At 42.9% G+C, this 26,713-nt stretch overlaps 1 protein-coding gene across 2 annotated transcripts in view; it reads left to right on the top strand.

The window, feature by feature from the left end:
- acvrl1 (activin A receptor like type 1) overlaps window positions 1–25,379 on the top strand; it is a 53,915-nt gene extending 28,536 nt beyond the window's left edge. Inside the window, exons 2-10 of one of the 2 annotated variants that reach the window (XM_034172404.1) lie at window positions 7,868–7,939; window positions 14,239–14,478; window positions 14,740–14,933; window positions 15,024–15,123; window positions 15,242–15,388; window positions 15,546–15,821; window positions 21,814–22,011; window positions 24,101–24,231; window positions 24,415–25,379. In XM_034172404.1, coding sequence (XP_034028295.1) covers window positions 7,870–7,939; window positions 14,239–14,478; window positions 14,740–14,933; window positions 15,024–15,123; window positions 15,242–15,388; window positions 15,546–15,821; window positions 21,814–22,011; window positions 24,101–24,231; window positions 24,415–24,561 — 1,503 coding nt within the window. In that variant the 5' untranslated portion in view covers window positions 7,868–7,869 and the 3' untranslated portion in view covers window positions 24,562–25,379. The remainder of the gene's footprint in view (window positions 1–7,867; window positions 7,940–14,238; window positions 14,479–14,739; window positions 14,934–15,023; window positions 15,124–15,241; window positions 15,389–15,545; window positions 15,822–21,813; window positions 22,012–24,100; window positions 24,232–24,414) is intronic. The other variant, XM_034172405.1, reaches the window with a different exon arrangement.
- Window positions 25,380–26,713: the final 1,334 nt, after the last annotated feature.

Here is a 26,713-nt window from a genome sequence, read left to right on the forward strand (position 1 = left end):
ATGACCTCAAGCATAAAGCAAGAGTTCTACAGCGGAAATGGGGTCGTTCAAAATTAGAAATATTCCACCTTGCATGGCGTAATGCTATCTTAGATTATAAGCATGCATTATTGGCTACAAAGCGGACCTATTACTCTGATTTGATCAACAAAAACAAGCATAACTCAAAGTTCTTGTTCGACACGGTGGCAACACTTATTCATGGACAACCACCTGTAGCTCACTCTCCTTTTATAGCACAAGATTTCCTAGATTACTTTGAGAAGAAAATAGATGACATTAGGTTCAACATATCCCAGCATGCCTTAACCCAGCCACTACACCCTGCTATTAAGGTGGGCGCCACTACTAAGGTATTACCTAGATTTACCGAATTTGATAGTATCTCTCTAGACATGCTGATGAAACTCGTAATGTCAACAAAAAGCACAACCTGTTTATTTGATCCTATACCAACAAAACTGTTTAAGGACCTGTGGCCCACTCTTGGGCCGACTCTGCTGGAAATTATTAATCTTTCTTTAACTTCTGGATCTGTTCCTAAACATTTCAAATCTGCAGTGATTAAACCATTACTTAAGAAGCCTAATCTTGACCCTAGTGTATTGAAAAACTATCGGCCGATATCAAATCTATCATTTTGCTCTAAAATTCTGGAAAAAGTGGTGTCACGACAGCTCGTAGACTATCCTACTGAGAATAATCTCTTTGAGCCACTGCAGTCTGCTTTTAGAAAATATCATTCCACAGAGATGGCTCTCACTAAAGTGGTGAATGATCTTCTGCTTACAATGGACTCGGACACCACTACGGTTCTGCTGTTGTTAGATCTCAGTGCTGCATTTGATACAGTGGATCATCATATTCTACTTGATAGGCTGGAAAATCATTTTGGGATTACTGGGAGTGCTCTTGCATGGCTGACGTCATACTTGACCAGTCGTTCTCACTGTGTTTTGTACAGTAACACTACCTCTAACCTTATTGACATGAAATTTGGGTTCCTCAGGGGTCTGTCTTAGACCCCCTGCTTTTCTCCCTTTATATAGCGCCCCTTGGGCACATATTGCGGCGTTTTGGAATTACCTTTCACTGCTATGCAGATGATACTCAGTTATATATCAAATCAAATCAATTTTATTTATATAGCGCCAAATCACAACAAACAGTTGCCCCAAGGCGCTTTATATTGTAAGGCAAGGCCATACAGTAATTATGGAAAAACCCCAACGGTCAAAACGACCCCCTGTGAGCAAGCACTTGGCGACAGTGGGAAGGAAAAACTCCCTTTTAACAGGAAGAAACCTCCAGCAGAACCAGGCTCAGGGAGGGGCACTCTTCTGCGGGGACTGGTTGGGGCTGAGGGAGAGAACCAGGAAAAAGACATGCTGTGGAAGAGAGCAGAGATCAATCACTAATGATTAAATGCAGAGTGGTGCATACAGAGCAAAAAGAGAAAGAAACACTCAATGCATCATGGGAACCCCCCAGCAGTCTAAGTCTATAGCAGCATAACTAAGGGATGGTTCAGGGTCACCTGATCCAGCCCTAACTATAAGCTTTAGCAAAAAGGAAAGTTTTAAGCCTAATCTTAAAAGTAGAGAGGGTGTCTGTCTCCCTGATCCGAATTGGGAGCTGGTTCCACAGGAGAGGAGCCTGAAAGCTGAAGGCTCTGCCTCCCATTCTACTCTTACAAACCCTAGGAACTACAAGTAAGCCTGCAGTCTGAGAGCGAAGCGCTCTATTGGGGTGATATGGTACTATGAGGTCCCTAAGATAAGATGGGACCTGATTATTCAAAACCTTATAAGTAAGAAGAAGAATTTTAAATTCTATTCTAGAATTAACAGGAAGCCAATGAAGAGAGGCCAATATGGGTAAGATATGCTCTCTCCTTCTGGTCCCTGTCAGTACTCTAGCTGCAGCATTTTGAATTAACTGAAGGCTTTTCAGGGAACTTTTAGGACAACCTGATAATAATGAATTACAATAGTCCAGCCTAGAGGAAATAAATGCATGAATTAGTTTTTCAGCATCACTCTGAGACAAGACCTTTCTAATTTTAGAGATATTGCGTAAATGCAAAAAAGCAGTCCTACATATTTGCTTAATATGCGCATTGAATGACATATCCTGATCAAAAATGACTCCAAGATTTCTCACAGTATTACTAGAGGTCAGGGTAATGCCATCCAGAGTAAGGATCTGGTTAGACACCATGTTTCTAAGATTTGTGGGGCCAAGTACAATAACTTCAGTTTTATCTGAGTTTAAAAGCAGGAAATTAGAGGTCATCCATGTCTTTATGTCTGTAAGACAATCCTGCAGTTTAGCTAATTGGTGTGTGTCCTCTGGCTTCATGGATAGATAAAGCTGGGTATCATCTGCGTAACACTGAAAATTTAAGCAATGCTGTCTAATAATACCGACTAAGGGAAACATGTATAAAGTGAATAAAATTGGTCCTAGCACAGAACCTTGTGGAACTCCATAATTAACCTTAGTCTGTGAAGAAGATTCCCCATTTACATGAACAAATTGTAATCTATTAGATAAATATGATTCAAACCACCGCAGCGCAGTGCCTTTAATACCTATGGCATGCTCTAATCTCTGTAATAAAATTTTATGGTCAACAGTATCAAAAGCAGCACTGAGGTCTAACAGAACAAGCACAGAGATGAGTCCACTGTCTGAGGCCATAAGAAGATCATTTGTAACCTTCACTAATGCTGTTTCTGTACTATGATGAATTCTAAAACTTGACTGAAACTCTTCAAATAGACCATTCCTCTGCAGATGATCAGTTAGCTGTTTTACAACTACCCTTTCAAGAATTTTTGAGAGAAAAGGAAGGTTGGAGATTGGCCTATAATTAGCTAAGATAGCTGGGTCAAGTGATGGCTTTTTAAGTAATGGTTTAATTACTGCCACCTTAAAAACCTGTGGTACATAGCCAACTAATAAAGATAGATTGATCATATTTAAGATCGAAGCATTAAATAATGGTAGGGCTTCCTTGAGCAGCCTGTTAGGAATGGGGTCTAATAGACATGTTGATGGTTTGGATGAAGTAACTAATGAAAATAACTCAGACAGAACAATCGGAGAGAAAGAGTCTAACCAAATACCGGCATCACTGAAAGCAGCCAAAGATAACGATACGTCTTTGGGATGGTTATGAGTAATTTTTTCTCTAATAGTTAAAATTTTATTAGCAAAGAAAGTCATGAAGTCATTACTAGTTAAAGTTAATGGAATACTCGGCTCAATAGAGCTCTGACTCTTTGTCAGCCTGGCTACAGTGCTGAAAAGAAACCTGGGGTTGTTCTTATTTTCTTCAATTAGTGATGAGTAGTAAGATGTCCTAGCTTTACGGAGGGCTTTTTTATAGAGCAACAGACTCTTTTTCCAGGCTAAGTGAAGATCTTCTAAATTAGTGAGACGCCATTTCCTCTCCAACTTACGGGTTATCTGCTTTAAGCTGCGAGTTTGTGAGTTATACCACGGAGTCAGGCACTTCTGATTTAAGGCTCTCTTTTTCAGAGGAGCTACAGCATCCAAAGTTGTGCTCAATGAGGATGTAAAACTATTGACGAGATAATCTATCTTACTCACAGAGTTTAGGTAGCTACTCTGCACTGTGTTGGTATATGGCATTGGAGAACATAACAAAGAAGGAATCATATCCTTAAACCTAGTTACAGCGCTTTCTGAAAGACTTGTAGTGTAATGAAACTTATTCCCCACTGCTGGGTAGTCCATCAGAGTAAATGTAAATGTTATTAAGAAATGATCAGACAGAAGGGAGTTTTCAGGGAATACTGTTAAGTCTTCAATTTCCATACCATAAGTCAGAACAAGATCTAAGATATGATTAAAGTGGTGGGTGGACTCATTTACATTTTGAGCAAAGCCAATTGAGTCTAATAATAGATTAAATGCAGTGTTGAGGCTGTCATTCTCAGCATCTGTGTGGATGTTAAAATCGCCCACTATAATTATCTTATCTGAGCTAAGCACTAAGTCAGACAAAAGGTCTGAAAAAAAAAATGCCGGTAACTGCTGGTAATCTCGTTCACATAAAATCCTTAGAAGATTGCCTTGCAGCAGTGAGAAGTTGGATGTCTAGAAACTTCCTACTGTTAAACTCTGAAAAGACTGAAATGATGGTTCTTGGTCCAGTGAGACATCGGCATCAATTTGACCAGTTAACACTCAGCCTAGGCTCGTGTGTTATACATCACACTGACAAAGTGAGGAACCTTGGGGTAATTTTTGATCCTTCGTTGTCCTTTGGCCTCCATATTAGAAATATTACTAGGACTGCTTTCTTCCACCTGCGAAATATAGCGAAGATTCGTCCCATCCTGTCTATGGCTGATGTTGAGACCCTGATCCATGTGTTCATCTCTTCTAGATTGGACTACTGCAATGTTCTATTTTCTGGTTTACTGCAGTCTAGCATTAGGGCTCTCCAATTGGTTCAAAATGCTGCAGCCAGACTTTTGACACGAAACAGAAAGTTCAACCACATTACACCCATTTTGGCATCTCTTCACTGGCTTCCTGTCCCAGTGAGATCAGATTTTGAGGTTCTACTACTAACCTATAAAATTATTCATGGACTGGCACCTCCCTACCTAGCTGACCTAATTAAACCTTACGTACCGGCCCGGGCTTTACGTTCTCAGGGTGCAGGACTACTTTGTGTCCCTAAGGTGAATAAGAAGTCTGCGGGTCACAGAGCTTTCTCTTATCGTGCCCCTGTTCTGTGAAATGGTCTCCCTGTGTCAATAAAGCAGATTCTGTGGAGACTTTCAAGTCCAGACTTAAGACGCACTTATTTTCCCTTTCATATGGCTAGCATACTGGTACAGTTTTGTTTTACGCTTTTTACTCTTTTAATTCATGTTATTAGTAATTGGAGCGGGCCACAGCCTCAACTTCACCTAAATTCTGGGTCTTTAGTATTTCTTCTGTTTTTCTTGTTGATTAATGCTGGCAAATTATACAGTATTTTTTGTCTTTCTGATGCCTGATTCTGTTTTTTTCTCTGTTTAAGGTGCAGCTCCATCCAGAGATGGGAGTTGTGTTTGTGTTGGTGACCCTCCTGTCCTGTGCACCAACAGCAATTCTTGTATATTCGTCCGTGAATTGTTCTGTGAATTATTTCTGTAATTTATGTTTGTAGCATGGCTCAAGCAGAGGGTCACCCCTTTGAGTCTGGTCTGCTTCAGGTTTCTTCCTCAGAGGGAGTTTTTCCTTACCACTGTTGCTCTGGGGGTTAGTAAGGTTAGACCTTACCTGTGTGAAGCGCCTTGAGGCAACTCTGCTGTGATTTTCACCATTTCAAACTTGTAAATCATCCAGAATGCTCATCAGTCAATGAACTGGGTAATCAACATGTTTTCTGTCTTTAAAGGTCAGCCTTTCATCAGCTTTTTAAGCATAGGACACAAGGAGCAAAGTTGGAAAGAACATGCTGTTCATTATTATACAAATAATAATGTTTATGAGTTCAGTGGTACAAATATTTCATGAGGTGAAAGATGGAACATACCATTCAACGAGTTGAATGGTACAATATGGTCAAATTTTCGTATCTCAATATTGTCATAAATTGTCATGTAAATGTCACTTATATACATGCTGTCCATATTCTTGAGCCGTTTAGGTGGGTAAGGAGAGTTCCCATGGGATACAAAAGCTTTTCAACCTACCATTCCTGGTTCTCAAGACCATGCACCTAAGTGGCTCGACTCTCTCTCTTTTTTTTTAAAGATATTTCGGTGTACCTTAGTAAACACTAGTAGAGTTCCACCTTAGATTTGGAATGTATAATAGAAGACATACCCTACTGAATTTTCATATCAATATGATATACGATATGACTATGATTTGACACAAAGGGCAGCAACAGTGAAAATGAAACATTCTTAAACAAAACAGTAATAATACCACACTCATTTTGCACTCATCATAAGGTTAGGATACAAACATCAAATTTGGCACAAATAATCCATAGACATGAACTCTTTTAAAAAACTGATTGGTCACTTGAATTTTCAAGAGGCAGCCAGGTAGGGGTCAATTGAAGAATTACACAGGGGTCAAAATCAGGGGTGGGCAACTTGTTCCAGAAAGGGCCAAGAGGGTGCAGGTTTTCTTTGCAGCCACTGACTCCACCAGGTGATTTCACTGATTAATATCACTTTGAGCTGATGGAATCAGTTAATCAGTCTACTGGTGGTTGGCTCTCACTGCGGTATTGTATCACTTCCTGTTCCGGAGCACAGCGGTGTTTTCTGTATCTGTTAGCTGTTTAATCTGCGCAGTTAGATTGATCTAGTTAACTAGATAACGATTTGTTTCACAGTGTAATCTTCACGTGCCTTAACTAAAGCACTCCCTCTGCTGAATCACCTCTAAATTATTTACACATTATTCACTTTGTGTGTTTTTAGGAATCCGCTAGCTTAGCGCAGCTACTAGCTCTTAGCCGGTTTAGCATGGCGGCTTCTCCTGTCTCTCCTGCACTTTTCTGCTCTGGGTGTGAAATGTTTAGTTATTCCTCGGCCTCCTTTAGCAGTAATGGTACTTGTAATAAGTGTAGCTTATTCGTAGCTTTGGAGGCCAGGCTGGGCGAATTGGAGACTCGGCTCCGCACCGTGGAAAATTCTACAGCTAGCCAGGCCCCTGTAGTTGGTGCGGACCAAGGTAGCTTAGCCGCCGTTAGTTTCCCTCTGGCAGATCCCGAGCAGCCATGAAAGCAAGCCGACTGGGTGACTGTGAGGAGGAAGCGTTGTTCTAAACAGAAGCCGGAATATCCGGATAAAATGCTGAAACCGACTTCTTCTGAAACTTCTCTGTTCTCTCACGACGTCCTGGATCAATAGAGCCTGAAATGTGGAGGTTTTCAGCTTGAACAGGCTGACGACGGCGGCTGAGAGCGCTGAGCGACGTCTCGCACCGTGGGAAGTCCTTAAAGCGACAGAATCACCTCAAAATCTCTCATCAGCCGTTAAAATTTTCACTGAAAACCAGCTTAATTTTTCGAACCGTGTCCACTTCGATGTGTCTCACAGGTTTAGAAAAAATTTTGATCAAACAACGCGCCAGTCTCTCAGCAACTTCTCAGACAAAGGAATTCCGACGAGGGGCTGGACGACTCCTCCCACAAGGAGTGCTCACAGGCGAATGACGTCACCGACAGGCGTGGAAAAACTCACGCATGCGCACGAGGGTTCAAGCATGTCTGACGTAAAAACATATGAAGGAAATCCATATAGTTTTTGAAAAAAATAAAAAGGACTGTTGCTTTATTGACAGACCTCGTATATAAATGAAGCATATCTAAATTTAGCACCACCTGGGTGGCAAGTAACCGAGACATTCAGCAGGTTGAGTTTTCTGCAGTAGCCCTCCTGCTTGCGTGACCCTCAGTATTGCAGCCCCAAACAATGAGTAGACCTGAGTCTTGTCCGGCCAGCCGGGTGGAGCCACTCAATGGCAGGAAGCATTGCCATCAATATTTACTCTGCAAGCGGGGTAGTTGAGGAGTCGACAAGCCTGGAGCCTGCATAGCACAGCGCCACACACAGTCTTACCACACGTACACACTGAGTGCTGTGACAGCCTCTTTTCTTGAAGCCCCCTTTTCCCACCCCGAGCAATTACAACACAGTCAGACAGGCTGGGCCCTCAGACTGTTGTTTTTGACCTCATAGCTTCCTCTGCTGAAAAGGTTGTGCTGTGTGCAGCTGAAAATGCTTCTGCAGAGGCCATTTTGGCCTGGCAGGAGCAAGATGCTGTGATCATAATTTGATTATTGTGACTCATTAATTATTTTGTTCCTGTTTCATAGAGATGGGAAGCTGTGCCTGGCTCATATTAGCAAGTGTTGGAATGTTTCTGTGGATCTCTGCTGGCCTTGCAGGTGAGTTAATGAGCACCTATGTAAAAATTAATCTGATGCTATAATGATGCTCTGTCAAAGGATACTTGTTGATATTCTGCCAAATTTCGATTTAACTGAAGTTATAGCGAAAACCACTGAGAATTATCATGCTGCATCACTTGGAGCTCATTCATTTGGTTATCCATCCCATTAGACTTTTAAAGCTTCAACTCCATATAAAAGCCCCACATAAAACTGTCATCAGCCAAATTTAACAAACCAACCAAGTCTGGACTCATTGTAGGTTGCAAGTTACTTCCAAAATGTAATACATTATAGATTACTAGTTACTGTTATTTCAAAGTAATTAGTTATATTACAATATTATTGTCTCTGAATTGTATTGCGTTACATGCTTCTCCATTACTTTTGAGTTACTTTCACCAGAATAACTGCAGAAGTAGGACTTTGCATTCTAAAATGCTAAAATGCATTTTGCTACAGCTCATTATACATCCAGTGGAGGGCGATGTGGTGTAGCATAATGACTGCAGGCCCTTAAAGCTACTAACTATAATATAATTAATATAATTGGTGCACTGAAGGCTCAAGGCACAACACAAGTAACAATCACAGCCAGAATCCCAAAGGGTCAAAGTCTATTAAAATGATGATGGACATGGTGTGAATATTTATTATTTAAAATCTTAGCCAATTCATGTTAAAGCTCACTATAATGTAACCTATAGCCTAATTACATGACAAGATACACAATGGTTTTTCTTATCATTTCCATTCTTTAATTCTCTTTCATGTTCACAGATGTTCACAGCACAAAATTGGGATGCACAGTGCTGGCATGATGGACATAACCTATGCTTTATGAAGAATTATAAAGTTCAGTTGGCGGATTAGCCATCAGCCTTAAGGGATATAACTCAATCATTTTAGTCCTGCTTCACAAAAAATTAATATATAGGCTAAACATAGCCTGTAACTGCAAATAAATAAAACACAGGCCAAACAGAGAAACCTTACTAGGCCTATATATACCAGCACTTTTTGCATACGTGGAATCTGCCAGCAAGATGGAACACATCTGAATATGCACATACAGATTTTTCAAGAGTTATTTATTGCCATGACAACATGTAATTGCACAAAGTCTTCTAGCCATTCACAGTTTCGTAGTTGTGAATCTCGCGGTCTGCGACTTATGCAAGAGGTCAGTTTCAGCAGAGTTCTGGTTTAGGGCACAATTTCAACACACCTTGTGAAGTATGGACAAAAAGACAACATCGGGGCACAGCAGAAGTTCATCACAAGTGCTACACCTCTTCTAGATAACCCTCTCAACTTGGGAGAACATGTCATCATCATAATCGCTCGTGATCGTGCTGAATTGACGCCATCCACATCCTTGCTAGCCATTGTTTACATGGGTTTGAAACGCATAGCACAGAAACATTTTCTGCTCCGGGAACCTTGCTGGCGCTGCGGTGTATTCTGGGAAGCACAGGGAGCCACCAGGGGGATTGTGGGAAACGTTAAAGCAGTGAATTGATGTGCTGTTTCAGCCAGTTCTGCTGAGCAAGCTCAATTCAGTGGGCTCAGGCAAAATAAGTCAAAACCAGTCTTGGTATCATAGTCAATATGGTTTAATCGGCACAACTTTAGTCTTTATTCGGCACTACTTTATTTTATTTATTTTTTCAAAGTAGTAGAATCTTGATTGATTATTATTATGTGCTAAAACTGTCTTTAAAATGTCTTCAGAAGTAGACCTTTAAGGGGTTGGGGGACTTTCCCAAACCTCAGTCCTATGGGTCCGCCCCCGCACAGCCCATGTGCGAACTGCAGAACAGACATGAAGAGAAAGAGGGTGTGCTGGTTGTCTTTAAATTGCTATATCAGCTCCATGAGAACCCACTATCATACAGCAAGACAGGCGTGCACTGTTGATGATCGAAAAGGGACTGCATATTTAAAGCAAAGTAGTTTGTATATTTATTTAAAAATACACAGAGTTGTGTGTTGATCCCAGCAGCAGAAAATACTGTCTGCTCTCACAACCTCACATACAAAAGCAAGGGGACATGCGCTTTTTTTACACCCCTATTACACACTGCACCTTTCTGTTAAGACCCAGAAAAAGTGCAAAATGGGATGAAACGGCTTACACTGGCATGCCTCCTATCAGGCTGGCTTATAAAGTGCAGCCCTGACAACTGCCTTGCTTATAAAGTGCATACCTGGCAACTCACTTGGAAATTAAAGTAAAGCTGCGCGTGCGTGGCTGCGTTCTCAGCCAGAACTGCAACAAATGCTGCTTTTGCTTCAGTTCAATCAGAGTTTTGATCTGTTTGTCAAGAGGACACACAGCAGATTTATCAATGTAGCTTTTGAGGGAATTAGTGCAGAAAAGCTTTGATCCATAATTCGAAAAGGCTGCCCTCGGGTTAAAAGTGTAATGTGCGTTACTGAAATAGGATTGACTATAATTTTGTGTGTGTAGTGAGCGCCTTGTATGGCAGCACCCTGACATCGGGGTGAATGTGAGGCATAATTGTAAAGCGCTTTGGGTGTCTGATTCAGATGGAAAAGCGCTATATAAATGCAGTCCATTTACCATTTATAATTTTGGCAATGGATATTTTGCCGGACTCGGCAAAATTACAGCTAGCGATGTTTTGCTGGGTCTCCTATCTGATTGGCTAATTCAAATGACGTCATCGGTACCAGAACCTGTGATGAAATCAGCTCCAGCAAAGTTGAACTGGACAATATTTCACCGTACGCGGCACCGGAAAAATGGCGGGTTGCGTTGTTTTGCCGGCTGTCTAAATTTATTCACTACTGATGTGACTGGACTGATCGAAGGTTTTGCAGACATGACACTGACAGAGAAAAAAACAGGATAAACACACGTGCTGACATGGACTTCTGTATTTTCGTTTTTATTCTGTCTTGAATTTGCAGGGTTTGGAAATCACAAATCTAAGAGATTATTTCTGTTTACCATGGCATTTTGAATGTTTTATCATGTTAGCTACACAAAATGAGGCCACTTAAGGCCAAATAAAAAAAAAAGTTGTTTATCATCCCCGCCCTACACAGAAAATTACCAAGACTGCAAAAATGATTTCCACCATGCTCGAAATGATTTCCACCGCGTGGCGAAAAGTGCCGGTGGAAATAATTTCAGGCACGGTGGAAATAATTTTAACCACATGGTGGAAATAATTTCAGGCATGGCCATGTTTTTGAGCTGCTTTTATCGTCCGAGAATCCCTCTGCAAGTAGGTGATTTTCTGTTCTGATTCAAATGACTTTATGGCACCCAAAACGGCATTTAAAGATGAAACATTGTGAAAAAGTGTTATTTCAGACTGTAGACTCAGTTGTGAATCCATGTACCTCTGTTTTGACGTATGCTATAACCACAACCTGTGAGGAGTTTCTTCAGTTTTTTATTGACAAGGTCTCATCAGTTAGACAGAATGCTGGTCAGAATTATATTGTTGAACTGTCTATAACACATTCTGCTGTGCCCAAGCAGTTTGAGCCCATTTCTCTTTTGTCCCTCAGTGAAGTAGTGAAACACAAAACCTACAGGTTGTCCTTTACATGTTGTTCCAGTTAAGGTGTTGAAGGAGGTTTTTGATACTGTTGGAGCAGATCTCCTAACCTTTTTCAGTGCTTGTCTTAGATTGGGGTCTGCTTTTAAACATGCCGTGTGGTTCAACCGCTTCTTAAAAAAACCTCACCTGGACTCGTCAGTTTTATCCCATTTTAGACCTGTGTCACATTTGCCATTTCTCTCCATGGTTTTAGAAAAGGTTGTGTTTATACAGTTACAGTCATTTTAGAAGACAATCACATCTTTGAAAAATTCCAATCTGGATTTACATTGCAAAACAGCACTGAGTCGGCACTTTTAAAAGTTCATAATGACATTACTCTGTCGGTGGATGCAGGGAATCCTGCTGTGCTGGTTCCGTTGGTCCACAGCAGCCTTTGATACTGTGGATCACACAGTACTTGTTTTCCAGTTAGAACATCTTATTGGCATTCAAGGTACTGCACGAGTGGTTTAAATTGTATTTGGCTGAAAGGAGTTTTTGTATGAGTGGTGACCTCTCCTCATCAACCGTTCCCCTGTGTTGTGGAGTGCCACAGGGTTTGATTCTTGGGCCATTTCTATTTTCTTTTTACATTTTGCTGTTGGGGTTAATCATAGCCGAGCACAAACTGTCCTTTCATTGCTATGCAGATGATGTGCAAATCTATCTGATGCTTTGTCATCATTATTTAATTGTATTCATGATGTAAAGCAGTGGCTGTCCCAAAACTTCCTTTACCTGAATGATGGTAAAACTGAGACCATTGTGTTTGGATGTTCTGGCATGCCGAATGTAGTAACATCAAACTTTGGTGTACTGGCTAATAATGTGAAACCAGCTGTCAAGAATTTAGGAGTGATATTTGACAGCTGTTTGAGGTCAAAGCCAGTTTTTTTTCCAGCTTTGTCTCCTGGCTAAAGTAAAGCACTTTCTCAGTATACCAGGTCTTGCGACGGCCATTCATGCTTTCATCAGCATCAGGCTTGATTATTGTAATGCATTTTATACTAGCATTAACCAGTCATCTCTTGCAAGCGTCCAATTGGAGCAGAATGCTGCTGTTCGTCTTTTAACAAACACTTTTAGACGTTATCATATTACCCCTGTCCTGTACTCACTCCACTGGCTTCCATTTAATTTTAGAATTCATTTTAAGATATTAATGTTTGTCTTTAAAGCTATTAATGGCCTTGCACCCTCTTACGTGTCTGAAATTTTAACTCTCCGCACTTACAGTAGGACATTACAGGCATCTGGTCAGCTTTACTTGGATGTTCTGAGGTCAAAATATAAACTCTGGGGTGAACGTGCTTTTGCTATAGCTGACCCCAGATTGTGGAACAAGCTACCTTTTCATTTACACCCTATTCCTGACCTAAAAGTTTTTAAATCTAAGATAAAGACTTATTTATTTAAGCTGGCTTTTAACTCTTAGTTGGCCTTTGACATGTTTTGTTCTATGTGCTGTTTTAACTTTATCGTATGTGTGTTTTATTTTTGTGAATCTTTTAATTTACTGGAAAGCACTTTGGGCACTGTCTGGCTGCTGTAAAGCGCTTTAAAAATAAATGTTGATATATATTATATTGTGTGTGTGTGTGTGTGTGTGTGTGTGTCTGTGTGAGAGAGAGAGAGAGAGAGAGAGAGATGAGGTTTTGAAACACGGTTATACATTTTACTTGATATATTTCTTCAAAAAGTATAAGAAATTTATCAGCTTTTAATAGTGAACAAGCGTTGTCACATTAAATGTGTCTAAAACCTTTGCAACATTATCTGATTTTTCACAAATTTTTAGTGTGATGCTCAGCTGATTTGAGTATCATTTCCTAAAAACAGTGACTCACTGAGCAGTTCAACCAGTTGTGTGTGTGTGTGTGTGTGTGTGTGTGTGTGTGTGTGTGTGTGTGTGTGTGTGTGTGTGTGTGTGTGTGTGTGTGTGTGTGTGTGTGTGTGTGTGTGTGTGTGTGTGTGTGTGTGTGTGTGTGTGTGAGAGAGAGAGAGAGAGAGAGATGAGGTTTTGAAACACGGTTACACATTTTACTTGATATATTTCTTCAAAAAGTACAAGAAATTTATCAGCTTTTAATAGCGAACAAGCGTTGTCACATTAAATGTGTCTAAAACCTTTGCAACATTATCTGATTTTTCACAAATTTTTAGTGTGATGCTCAGCTGATTTGAGTATCATTTCCTAAAAACACAGTGACTCACTGAGCAGTTCAACCAGTTGCAAGTGTGTGTGTGTGTGTTTGTGTGTGTGTGTGTGCGTGTGTCCGCGCGTGTGTGTGTCCTGCAGAGGACAGGGTGTTTGCAATATGAAATCTCCTTTATCCCCTGTTCCTGCATGTTTTTTTAATTCACTGTGTCATTGTGTTTCATTTTTATGTTGCCTTATTTTTATGCTGCTCTTTTGCTATGTTGTTGTGTACTGTACAATTTAAAACCAAGAGTAGTTCTCCCATTTAAGCACACAGTCTTGTTCATCTCTGTGTTGTATGACTGCCAGGAAATGTAGATAATGTATCTCGCTCTATTACGACTAGGGTTTCCCCTTAAGGAAGCCAAAGTCTATTTACAAATATAGTTCATCGTTTCAGATTTTTTTGAAAAGTGATTTTGAGAATTGCTTTTTTTTTCATACTTCTCACCATTTGGCCATCGTTGGGAGGTCTTGATTTCACTGTCCACTCTCTGATGTATTTCCTTCTTCAGATTCCAGCCATGTTGGGAAGTTAGTGTGTATATGTGAGAATGAGAAAGGGACATGCGTGAATGGAACCTGCAGAGGAGACATCTGCTTCTTCACATCCATGAATGACTATAACGAGAGGGGCTGTTTCTTCTTGGTTCACCATAGAGAGAACTGCTACTCCTCCTTTAAAGGCTTGTATGTCAAATGCTGTATGGAAAACTACTGCAACACCTTCACCACAGCACCTCCAGATGTTGTTGGTTAGTACCCAAAACCACTTAGTTCACCCATATCCACCCAAATGTAATGATCAAAGTGTGCCACTAGTTCCCCCTTGTGGCTGTGTGAGTAAATCAACCGTGTTAATGTTTACAGAAGTAGCTTTTAATTATTATTTTTTGTTTATGTGTGTGTTACAAGCATGGTTACTTTTATTTTTAATTAAACCAATTTTAAATCATTGTATTTTTCTAACTTGTAAAATGCGTATATTTGTGCCTGAATGTGTATTTATTTTATAGAGCCTAAACCAAATAATCCAGATGTGGTTCTTTGGATCACTCTGCCTTTACTGTTGTTGGTCATCGTGGCTGCCAGTGGGTGGGGCCTGGTACTGATGTTGCGTGCCCGGCGTACCCACTGCAGACTAGGAAATGCTGAAGATCATGATAACAAAATGCTCAAAGTCCCTAATGGAGATGACCCCACATATGGCGTAAGGATCGCTGAATGTTTGACAGGAGAAAGAATAGACTTTAGAGTATTCTTGTATGAAGCGTCTCTCTGTTCTCTGGTCTTTCTTCAGGAGATCTTTGATGAGTTTTGTACGTCGGGGAGTGGGACGGGGCTGCCCTATTTGGTGCAAAGGACGATGGCGAGACAGATATCACTTGTTGAGTGTGTTGGTCAGTCTCCTCTCTTGTTACTGTTGCTCTTGTTTGACCTGATTTACCCACATTACTTTATTGTTGTTCCATACATATATTTGGAGATGTTGTTAACCAGTTGTGTCACTATACACAGGTAAAGGCAGGTACGGGGAGGTGTGGAGAGGAACATGGATGGGGGAGAGTGTGGCGGTCAAGATCTTCTCCTCTAGGGATGAGCAGTCCTGGTTTAGAGAGACTGAGATCTACAATACTGTACAGCTCCGACACGACAACATTCTGGGTATGGCAGCACTGGGTATAAGCAGAGTTTGAAAAAATGATTCTTGCAATGTTGCTTTTTTTTTTTTCTTTTTTTTTTTTTTGAAAAGTGAAACAACACTTCTTAAAGTATCTAGCAAAAAAGATGGTAAAGCAGTAATTTTCTTCTCTGCATTTAGGTTTCATTGCCTCTGACATGACATCCAAGAATTCCAGCACACAGCTGTGGCTCGTCACCCACTTTCATGAGTTGGGTTCACTCTACGACTTCTTGCAGTACAGCAGCTTGGAGCCTGAGAGCTGCCTGAAAATGTGCCTGTCTGTGGCCTGTGGCCTAGTTCACCTCCACACTGAGATTGTCAGCTCCCAGGGCAAGCCTGCTATTGCCCATCGAGACCTGAAGAGCCGAAACATCCTGGTAAAACGGAATGGACAGTGCTGCATTGCTGATCTAGGTGAGGGTTGAGAACAAAGGTAGTATATTAGTTTAGAAGATTTGTTTGCAGTGTGTGCTAATTACAGCTAAAAGGTCACTTTAATATTAGAGTGCCAGGTTGAGAGGGTTACTTTATAAACATATTCCTGATGAAAATACTAATTACCTAATCCCAGTATCAAAAAATTTGTTGAATGATTATTATTTCATAATATCGTCACTTTCCTAAAATAATGGCCTAAGTTATGTTTTCATGTTTTTGAGAAAACACAAAGGAAAACACAAGAGCTTCAGTGGCTGAGTAGAGTTTCATTCAGTCGCCATTTTGAAAAGCTTCTAAAATTGCCTAAGTCACATACTCTTTTGAACCGAGATGGCCTAAGTCACACTCTAGAGATAGTCCATGGGGTGGAATTGCATGATCTCCTCAACTGTGTTGGGAAAGTGTAGTGACACGGACCCACAACAGGGGGCGTAAATGATCGGACAATGAAAGAGTCGAATATGAACACTTTACTGTTGTGAAAGAGCACAACAAAAACACAGAGGATTGCAGAATTTGAGCAAACAGTCAATCCACAAAGGTGACGTGTGGGCAGGCTCGAGGATAGAAGACGTCTGTCCTGAGAAGAACCGGAACCACACGATTTCCTCCGCCACCGAACCTGGAGAATACTGGAGCCGCCAAGTTCCGAGTCCCCAGGTGGCCACCGTCTCCGAGTGTCGGATCTGGTACTGCTGGCGAGGAGCAAAAACAGATGTGGGTGCGTGCACACCCAGAAACAACAATGGTGGGACTTCCACCTCCACCTCTACTACACACTCGTGCAGCTCCTGTCTAACCACTTATCTGGTTGGGGTGTGAAGCGAAGCCCTCGCTGATCACACCAAACGCCAGTCCCTCAGATAAGGAACACCACAGGAAAGCGGCTGCAAAAAGAGTTCAGACTAAGACACAGTTTAGCGTTAAGGCTGAGAATATTACCTTCACAGGTAGATGATATCTCGGCAACGAGGTGGAGATGACGTCCGGTTTTTATGGAGTGGAATGATGAAGTGTAGATGGATGACAGTTGTCACCCCTGGCTGTGTCCGTGGCGGCAGCGCCGTCTCGTGCCTGAAGCCCGCAGTACCTCCTCTTCTGGCGGCCCACACAACAGGACCCCCCCCTCAACGGGCGCCTCCTGGCCCGACCAGGCTTGTCCGGGTGACGGCGGTAGAAATCGGCCAGGAGGGCCGGGTCCAGGATGAAGCTCCTCTTTACCCAGGAGCGTTCTTCGGGTCCATATCCCTCCCAGTCCACCAAATACTGGAACCCCCGGCCCATTTGACGGACATCCAGGAGCCGGCGCACCGTCCAAGCCGGCTCCCCGTCGATGATCCGGGCAGGAGGCGGTGCCGGACCGGGAGCACAGAGGGGTGAGGTGAGGTGTGGTTTAATCCGGGAGACATGAAAAACAGGGTGGATCCGCAGTGAAGCCGGGAGTTGGAGCTTCACTGCAGCAGGACTGAGGATTTTGAGGATCTTGAAGGGTCCAATGAATCTGTCCATCAGTTTGGGTGAGTCCACCTGCAGGGGAATGTCCTTAGTTGATAACCACACCTCCTGCCCGGGCTGGTATGCAGGGGCCGGGGACTGCCGGCGGTCTGCATGGGTCTTAGCCCTCGTCCGGGCCTTCAATAAGGCAGAACGGGCGGTGTGCCACACCCAACGGCACCTCCGCAGGTGGGCCTGGACCGAGGGCACACCGACCTCTCCCTCCACCACTGGAAACAACGGGGGCTGGTACCCCAGACACACCTCAAACGGGGAGAGGCCGGTGGTAGAAGACACCAGGCCACTCGATCCAGGCCAGATGGTTACTCCAGGCCATCAGGTGCGCGGATGTCACACAGCGGAGGGTCTGTTCCAACTCTTGGTTGGCCCGTTCTGCCTGTCCGTTCGTCTGTGGGTGGTACCCGGACAAGAGGCTCACGGTGGCCCCCAGTTCCCTGCAGAAACTCCTCCAGACTTGAGAGGAAAACTGGGGACCACGATCCGAGACTACATCAGCTGGTATCCCATGCAGACGAACGACGTGGTAGACTAGGAGGTCAGCAGTCTCCTGGGCCATTGGGAGCTTCGGAAGGGCCACGAAGTGGGCCGCCTTGGAGAATCGGTCCACTATCGTGAGGATGGTCGTCATGCCCTGGGACGCGGGAGGCCCGTCACGAGAGGCAGATATGGGACCAGGGGCGATGAGGCACCGGGAGCGGCTGGAGAAGTCCTTGGGTCCTCTTATGGTCTGCCTTGCCCCTGGCACAGGTGGTGCAGGCCTGGATATACTCCCGGACGTCGGCTTCCATAGACGCCCACCAGAAGCGCTGCCGGACAACTGCCACGGTCCTTCGCACCCCTGGATGACAGGAGAGCTTGGAACCGTGACAGAAATCCAAGACTGCAGCTCTGGCTTCTGGTGGGACGTACAGACGATTTTTTGGTCCAGTTCCAGGGTCCGGGTTCCGTGCCAGGGCCTCCCGGACGGTCTTCTCCACATCCCAGGTGAGGGTAGCCACGATAGCGGACTCCGGAATGATGGGCTCCGGTGGATCCGACAGCTCAGTTTTGACTTCGTCTTCGTGTACCCGGGACAAGGCATCTGATCTTTGGTTCTTGGTCCCGGGGCAATAGGTGATCCGGAAGTCAAAACGCCCGAAGAACAGTGACCAGCGGGCTTGCCTGGGGTTCAGCCGCTTGGCGGTCCTGATATACTCCAGGTTCCAATGGTCAGTGAAAACCGTGAACGGCACAGACGCTCCCTCCAACAGGTGTCTCCACTCCTCAAGAGCCTCTTTCACCGCAAGGAGTTCTCGGTTGCCGACGTCATAGTTCCGTTCAGCCGGGGTCAACCTGCAAGAAAAGTAGACACACGGGTGAAGAACCTTATCGGTCTCTCCGCTCTGGGATAGCATGGCTCCTATCCCTGAGTCAGAGGCGTCCACTTCAACCACAAACTGGTGGCCAGGGTCAGGCTGCACCAGAACTGGTGCAGTCGAGAACCGTCGTTTCAACTCCCTGAACGCGGCTTCACACTGATCCGACCAGGTGAAGGGGACTTTTGGAGAGGTCAGGGCTGTCAGGGGGCTACCTACCTGACTGTAGCCCTTAATGAACCTCCTGTAGAAATTTGCAAAGCCGAGGAACTGTTGCAGCTTCCTACGGCTTGTTGGTTGGGGCCAATCTCTCACCGCCGCAACCTTGGCCGGATCAGGGGTGACGGAGTTGGAGGAGATGATAAACCCCAGGAAGGACAAAGAGGTGTGGTGAAACTCACACTTCTCACCCTTCACAAACAGCCGGTTCTCCAACAACCGCTGCAGGACCTGACGTACATGCTGGACATGAGTCTCAGGATCCGGAGAAAAGATGAGTATATCGTCCAGATATACGAAGACGAATCGGTGCAGGAAGTCCCGCAAGACGTCATTAACCAAAGCTTGGAACGTCGCGGGGGCGTTAGTGAGGCCGAAAGGCATGACCAGGTACTCAAAATGACCTAACGGAGTGTTAAATGCCGTCTTCCACCCGTCTCCCTTCCGGATCCGAACCAGGTGATATGCATTTCTAAGATCCAACTTGGTGAAGATTTTGGCTCCATGCAGGGGCGTGAACACTGAATCTAACAGGGGCAACGGGTATCAATTGCGAACCGTAATCTCATTCAGCCCCCTGTAATCAATGCATGGACGGAGTCCGCCGTCTTTCTTGCCCACAAAAAAAAAACCTGCTCCCATCAGGGAGGTGGAATTCCGGATCAGCCCTTCAGCTAATGAGTCCCGGATGTAGGTCTCCATTGATTCGCGCTCAGGTCGTGAGAGGTTGTACAGCCTGCTGGACGGAAACTCAACGCCCGGAATCAAATCAATGGCACAATCGTGCGGGGGAAGGGTGAGTGCCAGATCCTTGCTGAAGACGTCAGCAAGATCGTGGTACTCAACCGGCACTGCCGTCAGATTGGGAGGGACTTTGACCTCCTTCTTAGCCTGTAAACCGGGAGGAACCAAGGATCCTAAACACACCTGATGGCAGGTTTCGCTCCACTGAACCACCACCCCAGACGGCCAATCAATCAGGGCATTGTGTGTCAACATCCAAGGGAAGCCCAAAATCACGCGGGAGGTAGAAGGAGTCACAAAAAACTCGATCTCCTCCCGATGATTTCCAGACACCACCAGAGTTACAGGTTGTGTCTTGTGTGTGATTAAAGGGAGAAGGGTGCCATCTAGTGCCCGCACCTGCAATGGCGAAGGGAGCGCCACCAGAGGGAGCCCTACCTCCCTAGCCCATCTGCTGTCTAGCAGATTCCCTTCTGTCCACAGTTTAGCGTTAAGGCTGAGAATATTACCTTCACAGGTAGATGATATCTCGGCAACGAGGTGGAGATGACGTCCGGTTTTTATGGAGTGGAATGATGAAGTGTAGATGGATGACAGCTGTCATGAGATAATGAGTGACAGCTGTCACCCCCGGCTGTGTCCGTGGCGGCAGCGCCCTCTCGTGCCTGAAGCCCGCACTTCAGGCAGGGCACCCTCTGGTGGTGGGCCAGCAGTACCTCCTCTTCTGGTGGCCCACACAACAAACTGAAGATTTAAGCGATTTTACCACAGGTGGCCAGCATCATAGGGAGATGATTTAGGAAAAAATAAAATACAGTCACTTTTGGAAAAAAATGACTTAGGCCATTATTTTAGGAAGGTGATGATATATTATTATTATAATAATTATGATATAATTTCCATTACATTTTGGGTTATTTCAATGCCAAATGCATATAAAGATGAGAGAAGTGTCAGTTTACACAGAGTTTATTGGCTATACTGATGTATATTCTGTAGTATTTCAAACATTATCAATCTAGGATGAATCTAGGAAGGAAAATGAAGAGCTAAATTGCACTGTAATTATGTCCACACGTACATGCACTGAAAGCATGCAGATTTGCCAGTCAGTAGCATGTTTCATCAAATATTTAGTATATTGCATAGAATGCCAGCTTACCAGTGTAATACTGCTCTGTTTAAGCTATAATTGTATGTCACATTAGCTAATCATATAGTACTTCTCATTACTCTTTGTTTGTCAGGCAGTATCTCAAAGCACTGCTCTCTTTCCCTCTTGTTTGATCCAACATACTTTACACTTTAGCCTTTCTGAAATTCTATATGTGCCATTTATTTACATCCTAACTCTAAACCTTTGGTTTTCCAAGTAGAGCTTATAAACAGTGATCTAATAATGGTTTAATGCTTTTTCCATTATCAAGCACTAGAATAGATTTATCTGTGTTTGACTGACACAGGCTGCATATTGTAAAGCTGAAACAAACCATTTTTGCAGTTGTGCAACAGTTGAAGTGGCTTCAGAAAAGAGAACACTCATAATTTCCAGGCTGCAAAGGTTCAGGGTGGGGACAGCTGCAGCCTGCAGACGGTGCATCTCCAGATATGTTTGCTCCTGTTCCCTGTACAGCAGAATAACAATAGCTCTGTTATGAGTGGGGAGAGAAAAATTGTGTATTCGGCGAAATAATCCACATTTTTATACAATATGTGTGTAATTATGTAACAGTAAATTATTTTCACCAGGGTAATTGAAAATAAATGTTGTTTTTTATTTTAGAGTAATCCTGCTAGTAAGTCCCTTCGGCTGCTCCCTTGTTTGCACTCAGGGTCGTCACAGCAAATCCAAGGTGGATCTGCATGTTGAATTGGCACAAGTTTTACGCCGGATGCCCTTCCTGACACCACTCCACATTACATGGAGAAATGTGGCAGGGGTGGGATTTGAACACGGAACCTTCTGCACTGAAACCAAGCGCATTAACCAGTTGGCTACCACCCCTGCACTTTACAGTAATCCTGCTAATGATTAAAAAAACACAGGCAAAAACAACCACCACGTTATACATCTGTTGGTAAGCTACTATCAAATTAAAGATTGCATCTTTGCTCCATGATTACTCTCTCCTCAGGTCTGGCAGTGATACATTCTCAATCCAACGACTACCTCGATGTGGGCAACAACCCACGTGTGGGCACGAAGCGCTACATGGCCCCCGAGGTGCTGGATGAGAGTATTCGTATGGACGTCTTTGAGTCCTACAAACAAAGTGATATCTGGGCCCTGGGCCTGGTCTTCTGGGAAATCAGCCGACGGAGCATTGTCAATGGTAATCAGACACACCAGCCAAATGGGATTTTGTCCCTGCTGCTTATGTCCAGAGATAAGTCCACTGATGTTGTGTATTCATTAATAACTAATCAAATTCATGAAGAAAAGATAACAAAAAGGAGGCGTGTGTGTCCCATCCACTCAGGGAAATCATACTGAAAATGTGTAGTGTTGTGTGTGTGTTTCTTTGGGAGTGTCCACAGCAGCCAGCTAGTCCCATGTCTCTCAGCACTCCAGTGTTTTTCTAGTCTGTGTCTGGCTCTACTATCCTCATGATTAGCACTGCAGTAATTATAAACAGTCTTATCTGGTGTCAGCACTTGCTTGTACATTGTCCAGATGTCTGCACAAAATTTGAAGATGCAAGAACTCGAATGTGCACAAACATGCCTGTCCACACATTGACAAGCATAGTGCAAAGAAATGTGTATAACTGTGAATGTATGCATCTCTCATAGAAACAAACACTGGGGCTTGCATTGCTCCATCACAGTACACTCATTTGGGAATTGTAAACATTCTTTGCTCTCTTGTTTGGTGCAACATACTTTAGCCTTTCTGAAATTCCATGTGTGCCATTTATTTACATCTTTTTATGACAAGAATTAATTTGAAAACATAAAACCATGAGCTCAGCAGTTATCTGTTGTTGATTGATGATGACACTGCTGCCTGGTTTGACTTTTCTTAAAACATCCAGTATTACAGTCAGCAATTTTCCATCAATACTACTTTGCAAGATAACAAAGATCCAAGTCTTTTGAGTCCCGGTGTTTGGGTCTTACTGTAGATCCAACCAGTGATCTAAACCAGTGACTGATGTCTTTGGTACCAGGGGCTTCATTTACAACATTTGTCCATGCACAAGACAGGATGTAAAAGAAGCGCACAACAATTTAAACACATACATTGTAATTTATAAGGACAAACTACATAGCAAAATGTGCATATGGGTACGCAAATGGGGACCCATGCATACGAAAATTGTGGAGAAAGTGAACGTTCTCTGACTTCCTGTTACTCCTCCTCCCCCTGAGTGAGGAGTTGCACAGTCTGATGGTCTGAGGGACAAAGGAGTTTTTCAGTCTGTTGGTCCTGCATTGGGAAGGAGCAGTCTGTGGCTGAAGAGGCTCCTCTGGTTGCTGATGATGGTCTGCAGAGGGTGACTGGCATCGTCTGTAATGTCCAGCAGTTTGTCCAGTGTTGTCTTCTCTACCACCGTCACCAGAGAGTCCAGCTTATCGAACCATGAATTTAATACTTTATTAGTAATTAAGGAATCAACACCAAACATGGTATGGAGACTGGGGGCACCAAGGGGAAGGTCACTGGGGCCCTTAGGTTGAAAGCATATGTGCACGAACACGCAAACACACACAAACACACACACACACACAGTCAGCCTTATGTATTAGATCATGACCCACTCAGAGCCCTTATTTTCGCAATTCACATGGTACTCAGGTCAGGTAACAAGCATTACACTTTACTTACTATATAGTAGCGGCTGGCTAGGGTGCACTTTAATTAATTAATATGTACTTGCTGTGTACGGCATGCCAGAGTATTGCAGTGATATGACATGCTATCACCTTTTACCATCATTCACTTGATTCTTATGTCACAGATTGCTCTATGAAAATTAATGATGACAACACACACAATGCAATGCAACTTACTACACTTTAACTAAAGTGACATGAAATATACAATGATATGGCTAAAATTCTTCTCTATTACCTGTGTGTAGAACAAGTAACTAGTGTAACTCAGATAGTGTAAATATATTAGTGGTGGACATGACTGTATTATTGCCATTGGTTGCCTGCTACACTGGCATGAAACAAATAGTTTCCCTCCTGCAATTTTATTTCAAACATATCATTCATGACATTTTGGCCATGTGGCATGATTTACTGAGCATGATCCAGCACACAGATGTCTCAGTGCTGAAAACACCAGCAGCTGCAGGAGGCCAAAGGGATGCCTACGTATCATCTGGTTGCAACATGTAGATTATCAACAACAAATTCTTCTGTTGAACATGAAAAGAAATAATATCTTGAACCTGCTTCTTCTCTCTTCAGGGATTGTGGAAGAATACCGCCCTCCCTTCTTTGACTTGGTACCCTCTGATCCCAGTTATGAAGAGATGAAGAAGGTGGTGTGTGTGGACCAGCAGAGGCCCAATCTGCACAACAGACTCCATTCCCACCCAGTAGGTTGCCTGATTACAGACGCTGTTTATGTGAGGAATAATGGGTTCACGCATATGTAAACTGAGGAAACGTATTAGAGTAGAGATAACAACCACTGAACAATATAGAGAGGGATAAAGACACAAGGACTCACACTGTATTCTACTGTGATGACCAGGTGTGATATTTGTCTGTGTCTACAGATTTTGTCAGCCATTGTGAAGATCATGAGGGAGTGTTGGTTCCAGAGCCCTTCAGCTCGCCTCACAGCCCTGCGGGTGAGGAAGACTCTCTCCAAATTGGACCACAATAGCGACTTCAACGTTGAGAAACTCAAACAGGATGTTTAATTGAACATACCAGAAGAAAGCAGGGATATAAGAATTAAAAAGTTAAAAGAAATTTTGTAACACATTCCTTCAGCACAAGGTGAATATTATTAACCGTTTAGAGTTAATAACGCACACATTCAATATATTTTGTTAAAACCAGTGGTGGGCACAGCTAACCAAAAAGTTAGCTTTGATGACCACTAATCTGCTAACTGAAATGTTAACTTTTATAACGATAAACCAATGAACTGAAAAAAAAAAAAAATAGCGGAAGCTACAGCTACCCACTAACTTTTACTATTGAGTATTGCAAAACTGAAAATTCTGTTTAAGTGTGTTTTTATTGTTTTTTATGTGGTCCCCCGCTTTTTTTTTTTTTTTTTTTAAACAAAAGCACCAAAACTAATCAGAGCATTGTCTGCTCAGTTATTCATTATCAGGTGGGTGTTAGTTTCTCATAATTTAACTTACAAGTAAGCAAATAAATGGTCTGAAGTATGTGGTTAGACTACTGTCTGTCTTCGAGAGCATACTTTTTCAATTTGATCTCTGTTCTTGCTCTTGGATTTTTATGATAAAATTGAACCAACACTTCTCAACTAATAGAACATAAAATGTGGCGCACTGCACTGAAGTGATCCTTGATCCTCGCATTCAGTTTGATTCTTAAGCAACCTCTTATGGGTTGGGTATTATATGTTTTTAATCTGTGCAAGCAGCAGTATATCTGAGTGCAGATGTACATTTTTAAACAACAACTGAAAATCTGTGAGCGACCAAGGGCTATTTGAGTGCAAGTGCACAGCTTTGAGAGACAGCATGCAATATGTAAATGTAAAAAAGAGAATGTGTGTTCTCAGATTGACAAAGTATGCTCTTCAATAAAGGCTATAATCTAAACCCATACTGGACTTCATTTCAAGTGTTACATTTACGTACAGCAGGTAAAATAAATATTGAACACGTCACCATTTTTCTCAATAAGTATATTTCTAAAGGTGCTATTGATATTATATTTACATTAAATGTCAGTAACAACCGAAGTGATACACACATATAAAGAAACCAATACAAATAAGTACAGAAAGTAAGTTATGTGTAATAATGTGAAATGGCCAGCCCAGTCTCACGTTTTTTTTCGTGCTCCCATGACGAGATGAGTCAAATTTTCGTGACGGAGCTTTTTGTAACTCACTATTCCTAACCCTACTCCCACCCCCAACCCTAACCTTAACCATAACCTAATCTTACTCTTTCCCCCCACCCTAACCATAACCACCCCGACCCCCCCCCCCCGCTTCACTTTTAATTTCGTGCAGCCATCACGGAATGAATGAGAATGAATTCGTGCTGCCGTGACGAAAATGAAGCGCTTTTCTTCACAATATCATGAACCAGTAGATTAATGTATATTTCGTGCTGCTGAAGCACGACTTGCCGTGAGACCAGGTTGGAAATGGCACAGGTAAAAAAGTATTGAACCCATGAAGCAAGGGAGGCTCAAAAATGCATGAAAACCAAGATACCAGCTGAAATCTGTCTGTAATTACAAAGCAATCCTGCCCCTTGTTAGTGCAAATTAATATCAGCTGGTTCAGTTCTAATTGATGGCCTAGAAAAAGGTGTCTCATTACCAGGTTGTCACACAAAAAAACATCTCATGATGAGTAAAAGCAAAGAGCTCTCTTTACAAAGAGCTATCTTCACAACCTTGTTGCAAAACATACTGATGGCATTGGTTACAGAAGGATTTCTAAACTGCTGAATGTTCTATTGAGCACTGTTGAGGCCATAATCTGAAGGTGGAAAGAGCATCATTTCACCACAAACCAGCCATGACCAGGTGCTCCTCGCAAGAATAATGAAAAGAATTATCAAAGAAGTTGTCCAAGAGCCAGGACCACTTGTGGAAAGCAACTGAACAATTGTTTCAAAGAAAACAATAAGCAATACACTCAGTCTGTATGCATGCTCACCACACACGACTCCATTGCTGAAGGAAAAGTATGTTGAAGCTTGTTTAAAATTTGTTGCACAACATTTAGACAAGCGTGTGAAATACTGGGAGAATACCGTATAGTCTGGTCAGATGAGACAAAAATTTTACTTTTTGAATGGTACTGCACATTACCCCAAAAACACCACACCAACAATGAAGTTTGAAGGTGGA

Source organism: Thalassophryne amazonica, chromosome 6 (genome assembly GCF_902500255.1).
Source record: "Thalassophryne amazonica chromosome 6, fThaAma1.1, whole genome shotgun sequence".
Lineage (NCBI taxonomy): Eukaryota > Metazoa > Chordata > Actinopteri > Batrachoidiformes > Batrachoididae > Thalassophryne > Thalassophryne amazonica.